This window comes from Alexandromys fortis, unplaced genomic scaffold, assembly GCF_014885135.2.
Source record: "Alexandromys fortis isolate MF-2015 unplaced genomic scaffold, M_Fortis_MF-2015_v1.1 scaffold_170, whole genome shotgun sequence".
Taxonomy (NCBI): Eukaryota; Metazoa; Chordata; class Mammalia; order Rodentia; family Cricetidae; genus Alexandromys; species Alexandromys fortis.
The window spans coordinates 1,028,499-1,041,517 of NW_026068084.1; the positions used below are offsets into that span (position 1 = coordinate 1,028,499).

Sequence of the window (13,019 nt, forward strand, 5' to 3'; positions counted from 1 at the left end):
ATGTGTCCACCACAGATGGACAGGAAGCTGGTGCCCTCCCTTTAGTGTGCTCTGAAAGTCAGGTCTGTTCTTATGACCAAAGTGACAGAAAATTTCTTATCGGTTTCTCTTTCCATGCAGATGCATTAAGCAGAGATTCAATTCAGAACTCATGTTAACTGTGTAAGCTTTCCCACCTACACAGGTGGCTAAATCTATATCAAAAATTCAATACATTTTCTATTACGATGGTGTGCACACACATCTGCGTCATGGGGACTCTCGATTGAACATTATATATGTGTGTCACATGCATGCATATATAATTTCTTACTGTGGTGTTTGGGAAGATGCTTTCAAATATGAGGGTCTGTCCTAGTATGATGCTCCAGAGATTTATTCATTGTGTCCATACACAGATTAAAATGCTGAGTGGGACAGGAAGGAAGGGACTCTTTCTACATCAGCCTTTTAAACAGTGAGCGTGGTGCTTCTGTGCTAGAGAAGGAATGGAGCCCATACTCCTACTTACAAAACACACTGGCAAGGTTTACAAGCGACAATGAGCAGCAAAGGATGAGGTGAAGGAATAGCAGTGACCTTCCTGCAGTGAACAGTCTCCTGGTCCATCTTTGTAGAAGGTGGGATAAAGCCTAAATCCAGCGCTTTGTATACATTAGGCTGGCGCTCGGCAATTAGTAGCATCCTCAGTCATTATCAGAATATAATTAGAACAATAGAGAACAAGTTACTGACTACATTTTCATTCCAGCACAGGACAGTAATAGGACCTCTGCTTCCAGAGAAGTTACTTATTTAGGAAACAGCAACATTACGGCTTGAAAAGAAGCTTTCTGATACAACAGCAGCGCCTCTCTATTCCCTGAAAGGTGCTGGTTTGACGTGTAGGCCTTTGTATCTTTTAATTCTTCTGGGAAAATGAAAATGTTCTTTCCCAATTCATATTCAGTTTTCATCGTACCAAAATTTTAGTAGCTACATCTGTTTGATATCTCTGTCAATTTAAATAAAAATAATGATTTAAGAACTAGAAAGAGGGCTGGAGAGATGGCTCAGTGGTTAAGAGCATTGCCTGCTCTTCCAAAGGTCCTGAGTTCAATTCCCAGCAACCACATGGTGGCTCACAACCATCTGTAATGAGGTCTGGTGCTCTCTTCTGGCCTGCAGACATACACACAGACAGAATATTGTACACATAATAAATAAGTTTTTTTTTAAAAAAAACTAGTAAGAAAATTGAATGTGCCATATCTTCTACTTATAAGCAGAGAATGTGTGGGTCTCAAGGGCAAATAGGTCTGTAGTGGCTGGGAATCAGATGGTATAATTAAATCACACACATGTGTGCACATGCACACACACACACATACAATACAAAGGCAAGACCAACATGGTCTTTGTTCTTCTGAAATCAGATCTAATGAGAATGAGAGCTCTTTCCCACTGAGCAGTTGCTGTATATTAAGTGTTGTTCAAAGTTGTTTGCAAATGAATTCACTTAAGTTTCAGGGTAACATAAGAAATGTATGTGATCTCAACCCAACACAAGGAAACAGTGGTGTCTGGGGCTTCCAGTCAGCAATGTACAAGACCTAGGACTACAGAAGGAGAAGAAATATTGTTGAAAAGCCTGAAGATGATTTAATTGGGGAGAAAATGTCTGAGGCTCCTTGAAGCCTATCTATATAAAAAGAAATTAAAATATTCAAACTGAATTAAACTGATCGATATTCTGATGTTAAATTTATAAAATCCAATTTTAAGATCAAGGAATCAATTTACAATGATGATATAATGCACAAACCCTTGGGCTGTCAGTGATAGGCTGTTCTGGAGTTATGTAATTCCTCCTATACTGTTGGATCTACTATCAATCACCTGCTCTTAAATAGTATTTGAGGAATAGGGATTTTTATAAGTTAAAACTGGATCTAACAGACTCCATCCCTGCATAATCCTATGAGATGGTTATATTTGCCATGCCTAGGAAAACCCTGAGTGCTTAGTTTTGAGCCTGCACAATCCCGTAAGAACAGAGTCTTACACGGCACACATGGAGAGAGGTGTCCAAAGCCTTCACCACTTACAATTCTGTTTCTCGCTGAAGATGGAAAGAAAGTGGCCTCGTCTTCAATGAGGAAGAGCTCCTGACGATGTCTGCTGAACTGGGCAGTGAAATACTCAGGGTGAGGGTACTTCACAGTGGCTGGGAGCTTCACAGGCCCAAGCATGTATGTCAGAGGTGTGTGCTTTGGTCGTGGGATGTCACTCAACTTAATAGGCATCTTGATTCCTAGCACTTCAGCATAAGTGACTAGGACCTCCCATGGGGCGTGGATCTTCACAAAAAAGGTTTTTCCATCTTCAGAGTTCTGCATAAAAAAGAGACAGAGTGAAATAAAGTTAAGGATAAAAGAAAGCAAATCTCAAATTCTCAATGATGAAAATAAATTTTCAATTTAATCAATTTTTAAGCAAAACTTTTAAGAAATGAGATTCCTCTAAGATCTTTATGTGTGTGTACTATGGTAGTTTGAAGGAAAAGAGCTTCCATAGGTTCATACGTTTGAGTGCTTTGTCCCTAGCTAGTGGAATAATTTGAGAAGGATGAGAAGGTGTGGATTTGTTGGAGGAAGTGTGTCACTGAAAGAGAGCCTTGAAGTTTCAAATGCATACTTCAGGTCCAGTGTCTTATCAGGTCCAGTGTCTTATCAGGTCCAGTGTCTTATCAGGTCACGGATCAAGATGGAATCTCTCAACTGTTCCTGCCTCTACAAAGTGCTTCTCCATCACATATTCTAAACCTCTGAAATCATTGCTCCCCCCAAAACTTTGTTTTATAAGTTGCCTTGGCCATGGTATCTTATCATAGTGAAAGAAAAGAAACTAAGACATGTACTAACATAAAAATTAACACATATATATTATTTACATGTGTATATATGCATGCCACAAGGAGGAGTGCTACAGAAACACATGGAGACTGAGAGAGAATTTTTTTGAAATATACTTCAGGTATATGCCTATACTAGCATAAATATACTCAATATCATCTATAATATACTTTAGTGTGTCTAGTTCACTCAGCACTAGACTGATTCACAGTGATATATATAATTCTACACACTATAATAGTTTTGATAAGCATCATCTCAGGATTTTGTTTCGATAATCAGTGAGGTTATTAAAATTTATTATATTATATTACATTGTACTACATTACATTATATTATACGCATGCTGTTAGATATTCCCATTCTTCTTCCATAGTTCCTTCATAGACCCGACCTGAAGGTCCACTACAAAGGAAAGTAAGTTATATATTGTGTTATATTACACACATTCATTGATTGTATCAGTAAAAACTGATGAGAAATAATAGTTAGAAAATGAAAACAAAGTTGGAGGATTTCAGAAGAGTCACAGATAGAATGTGATCTTAAGTAGGGCTTAAACACAACTTTAAAGGTAATTGTAGAGAAGCAATAATAAACATGAATACAGTTACAGAATGAAATAATGTTACCTATTCATGAACAGAGTACCATGGGTTAAATAGTGGCTATCCTGCAAGACAGCCAGGCCCAGTGTGCAATGTGACAGGCAGCATCAAGGTAAAACAGATATGTAAATAAAGTGCTTCATCTTTCTATACCCTTAGTGGAAGACACGTGTGTGTGTGCGTGTGCACGTGCATGCACACATGTGTCTGATATTGCATATGTAGTGTGTGGATGTGTGTGACTGAAGTCAGTCTTGTGTGTAGCTCCATAGGAGTCATCCACCTTGTTTGCTTGTTTGCTCTGAGATGGTCTTTCACTGGGACTGGGGCTCACCAATGAGGGTAGACTCGATGGACACTATGTCCCAGGGGCCCACTTGTTTACCACAGTTGTCATTATAAGAACATATTACCATATCCCAAGTTTTATATGGTTTCTGGGTGAAACTTGTATGGCAAGCACTTTACAGATTGGCCTTTCTTCGACTTCCTATGCTCCTGCGCATTTTAAGAAGCTTCACTGAAACGTCACCTCACTGACTACTGACCTGTGAAAATGCAGGATGTCTTGTAAAAGATTTATGTATTGCTCCAAACCCACTATCTATCTAGCCAAATACATGAATAGGAGAAAAACCCACTTAAAATAAAATCCTTGCATAATTTATCAAATATAGTTACCATTTTATCTTCAATTTCCAACTCAAGACCCGTTCTCCTGAGATTTAGTTCAAACTCGCGTCTTCTTTCCTATGGCAGAAATAAATGAAATGGTGCTGCAGATACTCTGCCTTAGTGGACAGTGCCAGCCTGATACTCTGTGGGAGCTGACAATGCCAGGCCAACCCTTGCATTTGTGGGCAGTGCCAGGGCGACTCTTTGTGTTAGTGCACAGGGACAGGCTAACACTCTATGCTAGCTGACATGCCTGGCTAACCTTGGTGACAGCTTATTAAGGGCTAGGCAGACTCAAGGCTGTGCTTCCATGGGTTCTAGAACCTTCCATGGTTGTATGTAAAAATGCACTATAAAACATTCTGACTTCAGGTCATGGGCTGATTTTGACCTATACCATGAATAACAAAACTCTGGGAATACAAAATAGGAACAATCTCTAAGGTTCACAAGATTCACATTTGATGATACACACAAACTTTCACTGAGTGATTTGACAGTATGAAAAACTTGGAGACAGAGACACACAGGCTCTTAGCTGGTACAGGCTCAACATTACAAAGATCAGTGATCTTTAAACAAATAATTCTAATGCCACTGCTGTGGGAACTCCTTCAGCCAATAGCCTTTAAGATATCAGCCTACTTGGGCATGGCCTCTTGTACTATAAATATAGAAGTAAAGCTTGCACAGCCTTTCTCTTGGCTACTGGACTTGGTTCCTCTTACCCACTTGTGCAGAGAACTGTGATCTGTGTATCTACCCTTAAATAAAGAACCCTTTATTATATCAATTCTCAGCTAGGACTACTTTATAGCATCCATCTACATCTGGCGCCAAACACAATTGCTCCTGGCAGCACCCATCTATTCCTGAGAGAACATTGAGCACTGAAGACACTCCACTTTGAGCTCGTTTTCTTCTTGGCAAAATTGGCCTTTGGGTAAAGAACTGCCCATGCCTTGACCACTGACAAAATTCACAATGTCTGTGCAGAACAAGCAGGATACAAGAAAAAAAGACTACCAAACCTTGCCAAGACAGGGGAAGATGGTTGAAAACTTTCCTGCCTCTGAAAATGGTCTGTCAGTTACTCTAGGCCTTAACCAAAGTTGGTTGCTCCAACATTGCAATTGAGACTGTGGGTGATTGCCCAGATAGTCAGTTGTCTCTGTCATTTATTGCATATTTTAAAAGTTGCTTGATTAACTTCCTGTTTACTCAAGTAATATTATTTCCCTTCTCAGGTCTTCAATGGGGTTGAAGACTAGATCGTTGTAGTTATTTCCCTCTCATGACTTAGCCAAGCCATTTCTAATACAAGACTTAGACTCCTTAGGATAGGATAATTATTGAAACATTAAGAATATGTTTCTTGCTTGATATTGTTTATGCTGGTTGTAATTCTAATTTTTATACTTGATACTTGTTTTTATTCTATAGTTTTGTATTAGGCTTAGAACTCTCTTATTTAGACAAAAGGGGGAGATGCTGTGGGAACTCCTTCAGTCAATAGCCTTTAAGATACCAGTCTACTTGGGCATGGCCTCTTTTTACTATAAATATAAATGTAAAGCTTGTGAGGCCTCCCTTACTCAACTTCTGGGTTCAGTTCCTGTTCCCTGCTCATGCACAAGACTGTGATCTGTGAATCTACCCCTAAATAAAGAACTCTTTATTAATCTCAATTCTGAGGTAGTGTGGGACTATTTTTATAGCATCCCTCTACGTGACACAGCAGGCCATAATCTCATCATGGTTTTTGATTGTGACTAGCAAGAGGACTTTCACTTAGAGAAAGAAGGTTAAGATTCACCACAAATCATGGCTTGCAAATAATTACTGTAAGATTTAGACAAAGCCTCTTCCATCCTTCATTGTGAGCAGTTCAGAAAACTGAACTTTGAAAGGCTTCACTAGGATGTATTGAGTCATTTATGATCAGTAAGTTCCTTTACATTGAAGTTCTGGCAGGCACAACAAGGAATCTCTGCTTCCTTTCTCCTTCCAGTGTTAATGTGAAGGAGCCTATGTCTAAAAACCATCCCCACTCAACTATCCTGACTTAAATATATTTCTTCAATATATAACAAAATTAAAAATCCAGTAGGAATGGAGTATAATTTAAAATCCTTCATCCAGCACCAACAAAGTGACTAAATCTCCAGTTGCAAAGACAAGGGGTTTTGTAACTTAGACAGTCACCCACCCTAAGAGTTCAACAGAGCAGATGGCAGAAATAAGAGTGAATTCCAGGTCATTAAACATTATTTTAAACTTTAATGCTTTGTAATTAATGAAATTGTTCTAAATTTCTTAAAAATTCTCTTAATTTTTATTTTATGTGTATGTGTTGGAGCAAGGGGTGCTATACAGTATGTGTACAGCTGACAGATTCTTAGACAGACCCACAGTGTACAACTTGTGGGGGACCTGACTTGTAGAGCTTCAGGAACACTTGTCTTTTGGATAGTCACTGTCAATTTTACAGAAACCTTGTGAAGCTATGCATCTTCTACCCTTCAAAATGGAATTCATTCCCAAAATACCTCAGCAAGTATTTCCCTCCTGTATGGGCAAGGGAATGACTGTCCCATGGGGCCTTAGAGTGATAACATCCACTCTTGGGTCTAATAGCCAAATCTACTTAAAGTCAGTCCCCCACAATTACCTTTGCTAATAGACCACATTAGGGATTTTTAAAAGATAGGAAGACAGCCTTTCAGCTCTTACTGACAAACAGGTCTGGATGTTACCAAAGCTAGTTATCCCAATAGAGATTGGGGTGAGGGGAGAGGAGTCCAAGGTTCAGAAATGTCTACAGATCTTGTCTAATGGTTTGCAATGTCAGGTATTTCCCCTTGGATGCTGGCTCTTCCTGAATGGTGTCATTTTTTTTTTGGAGTGCTTCTTTTTCAGGTTCTATCTATTTTTTCTTTATGATTCTGAAGTGCATGTTGATACCATCCTTAATGCCTGTGTGGGTTATATAAACTGGAAACCTCATGTGAGGGGGAAGAGCAGCAAGCACAGCAAGAACAGCAGCAGCAGCAAGGAACAAGAAACAGTATGATTAGAGAGAACATAGACAGAAGAAACGGGATATGATGAAAAGATTTATGTTAGTTAATTTATTTTGTTTATGCTCAGACCTAATTAGTCAGGTTTTTGCCTGATAGAGCAAATCTTTTTGAATCCTGAGAGTTTTAGTGGGACTTAACCCCAATACAAACCTTGATATGTGTGAGTATCTTGCCTGCATCTATGCCTGTGCACCATATTTGTGGAGTGTCCACAGAGGACAAAGGGGGACATATGGACTCCTAGGACTGGTGATATGGACAGTACTGAGCCTCCAAGTATATTCTGGGAACCACACATACATGTTTCTATAAGAGCTTCTAATGCCCTTAACTACTGAGCTACCTCTCAATCCACCTTTTAAAATTACTTGCACAAAACTCAGGGGTTGTGAGAAATCTATAATTCAGTAATTCCATCCTATTGATCCAAATCACCTTACTTTGCACCAAGATGTATAAGAACAAAGAACATAATTGGACCGTAACTCTTTGATTCTAAGAATGATTTTATTCATGCATAAATGAAGAAAACAATGATTAGTCCCTATACCTTGTCAATTAATGCATTTATGTTATCCATGCTACTTACATTAAAATTTTTCTGGTTATATTTTGTATAATATCAGTGATGTTCAATCAAATATGTGCGCATTTAATCATAAATACACATAGCTGTAATGTTAATCAATACTCAAAGTAAAATTATATCTTAGAATATTATGGCTAAAGAGAAAAATATGTCAACCAATCTAATTATGTTTATTGTTACAAAATAATGATTTGATGAGAAATAGAAGATGCACAAGGGCAGCAATTTACATAAGAAAAAATGTGTGAAAAATAAAATGAAAATTTTAGGTGAGGAAAAATTTTAGCTGTGAGAGGTTTCTTCTTATAGATCTTAAAAAAACAATGGATGAAAGCATGTGTCTAATTTTTATGTAATTCAATTTTTATATACATATTCTTGGAGTTAATTTATAAAATATACATTATATCTTTAAAAACTTATGTTGTGTTTCTGTGTATGTATTTGTACATGTAAGTACCATGGCTGTGGAGGCCTGAAGAGGGCATCAATGTCCTGGGACTGGAGTGATAGGCACTTGTGAGCTGACCCATATGTGTGCCGGGAACTGAAGTCATGTCCTTTGCAAGGGCAGTACATGCTCTTAACTACTGATCCAATTCTATCATATAGTACATGCTCTTAACTACTGATCCAATTCTATCATATNATATATATAGAGAGAGAGAGAGAGAGAGAGAGACTATTCTATCAGTTCTGCTACTCTAGAAAATGTTTAGTAATACACTAGTTAAGCAAGACAAGAACTGAGATTTGGCTATTGCTTTACATGTGGAGATGGACTTTGAGGTTGGGGTACATGGACCTTTGCATATACTACACGAAAGGTTTTATTTAAAGATTTTTTGGCAAATAAGTAATAATATGTAGGGAAGGGATATATAGATATATATATATATATATGAGAATGATAACAATTTTTGACTATCAGACTTAAGCTGGATGAAGATAAGAGGGGTAAGGAGCAGTTACTATAAAATGCTTTCCGAACCTCATCTACGGCAGCTGTATCACATAAGCTAAATTATGGAGTGAGCCAGCCTGGGTGCTCATCAACAGATGTGCTGCTTTGAATAATAATGGCCCCCACAGACTCATATGAGTGCTTAGTCATCAGGGTGTAGCACTACTTAGAATTAGGGGGCCTTCTTAAAGGATATGTGTCACTTCCTGTGGCTTTTATGACTTTGAGAGCCTAACCCATGCCCAGTAGCTCTCCCTCTCTCTCTCTCTCTTCTTCGTGCCTGTGGATCCAGATGTAGAACTCTCAGCTACTCCTTCAGCACCATTCAGCCTGCATGTTACCCATGCTCCCTGCTATGATGATAATGGACTAAACCTCTGAAACTGTAAGAAAGCCCCAATTAGAAGCTTTCCTTTATAGGAGTTGTTGTGGTCGTGGTGTCTTTTCACAGCAATACAACACTGACTACAACAACAGAGGAGTGAGTGGACAAGAACAAATGATATATACATAATGGAGAAGAATGAAATTGTGTCATGAATACATCAGAAACTGGAGATTATGGTGTTAAAAGAAGAAGGCTGGACTAACAAAACAAGTATTGTCATGGTGTGAAGAGGGTGTGAGAGTGAAAGGAGGACATAAAGATGTGGAAGAGGGAGAAAGAAACAGATGGGTGAGCATGATCAAAACATGTGATAGGCAAATATGAGAATGTCCCACATCCCATAACCAACAATTGCTAAAGAAGGTTTACAAAAGGAAAGAAGGAAGTAAGAGAGGGATGGATGGAAAAATGGATGGGTGGATGCAGGAAGAGAGGGAGTATAATGGCATTTCAATTGTATTTTAATAAATAAAGACTGCTTGAAGATCTGATAGTAAAACAGTCCCACTGGTCAGCCTGACAGACCAGGTTATAGTAACACACACCTTTAATCCTAGTAGCCACAATAACATGCAATTTAATCCCAGTAGCCACACTAGTTGTCATAGAAATCTGGTGGTGTATGGCTTTAATCCCTGTGGTGCATGCCTTTAATCCCTGCCCTAGAAAAGATTATAAAATGGGAAGAGACAGCTCTCAAACCACAGTCTCATTCTGAGATTCTGAGAGGCAGGATAGCCATTTAAGACTGAGTTTGAGGTAAGAGCCAGTGGCTGGCTGTTTTGCTTTTCAGATCTTCAGGTTGAACTCCAGTTTCTGACCCCGAGCTTTTATTAATTGTGCTTCATTTGGAACTCATGTGGATTCCAACTCCATGCCTACTAAAACTGGCTCAAAAGGGCCATGTCCAAAGGTTTCCCATCCCTACCCACTTGGCATGATTTTACCCAATAAGTATTTTTTCTGCCAAAACCCTGCCAGAGCCGAGCTACCCCTTTGGGAGACCTGCTGCATGGTGACTTGGCAATTTCCTAGGATCGTGTACACTCCCAGCCACCCCGCTATGCTGTGACTTGAACAGCTTCAGGTTTATATTCCCAGAAAACAATTTACTGAGATATTATAATAAACATAGGTTCATTTGATTAATAAATCAATCAATAAATAAATTTAGAAGTTATATAATTGTAGAAAATATCACCATCAAGGAATTTAATAATCTTTTCATTATATCATAGATGATATTCTGCAGGGCTTATATTGTTTTTCTGATGCATCCATTTACTTAATAATGTGACTTGCCTTTATTTTTCATATTCCTTTAAAAATGGGATCATAACAGAGCCAAGAATGAAGTACTTTTGGAAATGATACAGTCTTTATGGACTAATAATGACCAGCTAGCTGACAGTATATATACCATCAAAAATCAAAAGTTAGCTAAAAAAATTAATACCATTGAAATGGATATTATTAATTTTCCAGAAAAGTTCAAGCCATGATAAAGAGTGCTGAAAAATTATCTGAAAGAATTCATAGTTTTGAATGTGACAATCAAAATCTGTTAAAAAGTTATGTTAAGTTAGCAGATAGAGTATCTCTTCAGGAAGGTATTCTGCACACCATCCAAGTACTATCCAAGGATGAGAAGTTATCATTATTGGAAAAATTTTATACCTTGAAATCATACATGTAGAATGAGGCCCAGAGATTATGTGAGTAATTTAAGTCATTAGATATATTCACAGGTCAAGAGATTAATGCTTTACAAAAACAGTGGTAAAAAGATTTGAAATGATTGAGGAAATTATCAGAACTGATAAAGGGAGGTGGAGGTAAAAGGACGGGATTTAACATCACTATTACCTGTCAGAGTCAGAGATGACATACCAAGGGTTTTAGCTACTTATCCTGTAATCACCTCTAAAAAAAAATCATTCAGCATTAAATACCCTAAAGCATTCAGAGAATGTGAATGGAAACCTATAGGTATGAATGATCTAATGGAAATTAAACAAGCACTAGTATCTTATGACTTGTATTCACCATTTGTTATGGAGATGGTGAAAATGTGGGTTTCCAGCAATAAGGCTATCACACATGACTGGTATCAGTTAGTTTCAGCAATCCTAGAAGATGGGCCACAACTGCTGTAGAGATGCTAATGGAGAGAAGAGGCAAAAATTTTAGGACACCAGAGAAGAACAAAGGATTTGAGGCTTCCCAAGATCAAATACCTGGTAAGAGCACTTATGCTTATCTGCAGGATCAAGCTCTTTATGATGAGCACATCCTTTACCTATGCCAAAAAGGTAAATGCTTGGGGCAGGATTCAATAACTAAGCAAAAGAATTGAATATATACTAGGGTTAAAGAAGGCCAAAGAGAACCCTTTAGTGACTTTTTACAAAGATTAACTAAGGCTATAGAATAGGAAGACAGAGGAGTTCTTATTGAATTTCTGGCTTTTGAAAATGCCAAGATAGGAGTCCTGGGACACTGGCAAACCAGGATTGAGCCAACGACCTGATCCAGAGTCAGTGATCTCCACTAGAACAGGTACAGGGAAGTAACCACTGAGTGAGTGTTCCAGAACTAGAGACTGCTGAGGGTCTGGATGTGAATCTGGGATTTTCAAGGGAGTAGACCTAAGCCAGGACCCCTGTGGGTCTAGGCATAAGTCTAGGACCTCTCAGGTACTAGGCCTGAGTCAGGACCTCTGCCAGTCTGGGTATTAATCTGGGACCACTGAGGGAGTAGGCAGGAATCAGAGATCTCTCTGGGGCCAGGTATGAGTCTGGAACCTCAGAGGAAGTAGGCCTGAGCCAGGATCTCTGTGGGTCCAGGCATTGGTCTGGGACATCAAAGGGAATAAGCAGGAATCCGGATCCTCTGTGGGTCCAAGCATGAATCTGGGTCCTCTGAAAGAGTAGACATGAGTTAGGTCCTCTGCTGTTCTGGGTGCAACCAAGCCTGGGAACTTTGAGGCAGTAGACTGGAGCCAGAAACATTTGCAGGATCAACTCCAAGACGGGAAAGTCTGCAAGAGGGAATCCAGACCAGTATTTACAGAAACAGGTCAAAGTTGGTTGAACTAGGCCAAAGTAGGCCTGAGACAGAAAACTCCAAGGGAGCAGACCAAAGCACAGAAACACTGAGATATACCTAAAAACACAGAGTAACCAATGGGTAACTAGAACTGTGGCACTGACTGTACCACGAGTAGCAAACATCTGAGCTTTGGATTCACTGGCACCTAGAATATTATTCAACATAATCTCAGAAAGCTCCAACCACACCTATTAGAGGAAAAGATGAGTAGAAAAGGTAAGAACACATGCAACACTACAAAGAGCAAAACAACGCCAGTAAAACCTAAAGACCCTAAAACAGCAAGGAATGAACAACCAAATATAGATGAAGCAGAAGAAAAGTACCTAAAAAATAACTTCAATAGAATGATTGAAACTCTTAAAGAGGAAGTGAAAATTCCCTTAAAGAAATGGAGAAAAAGACAAACAAAAAATTGGAAGACAGCAGCAAACCACTTAAAGAAAACCAAGAAAAATAAATCAAACATATGAAAGAAACTATTCAAGACTTGAAAACTAAAATAGAGACAATAAAGAAAACACAAGCCGAAGGAATAAAAGAAACAGAAATCATGAAAAAATGATCAGGAACCACAAATGCAAGTATAAACAGCAGAATACAAGAGATGGAAGAGAGAATCTGAAGCACTGAAGATATAATAGAGGAAACAGACTCATCAGTTAAAGAAAACATTAAATCTAAGAAAAGCTCAACCCAAAATATTC

The 13,019-nt window shown here is 38.6% G+C and overlaps 1 protein-coding gene across 1 annotated transcript in view; it reads right to left on the reverse strand.

The window, feature by feature from the left end:
• The window catches only part of Ano5 (anoctamin 5), a 93,185-nt gene that overhangs the window by 42,024 nt on the left and 38,142 nt on the right, over nt 1-13,019 (reverse strand). Inside the window, exons 6-7 of the mRNA XM_050122129.1 lie at nt 4,184-4,252; nt 2,088-2,372 (exon numbers count right to left, since the gene is read on the reverse strand). Coding sequence (XP_049978086.1) covers nt 2,088-2,372; nt 4,184-4,252 — 354 coding nt within the window. The remainder of the gene's footprint in view (nt 1-2,087; nt 2,373-4,183; nt 4,253-13,019) is intronic.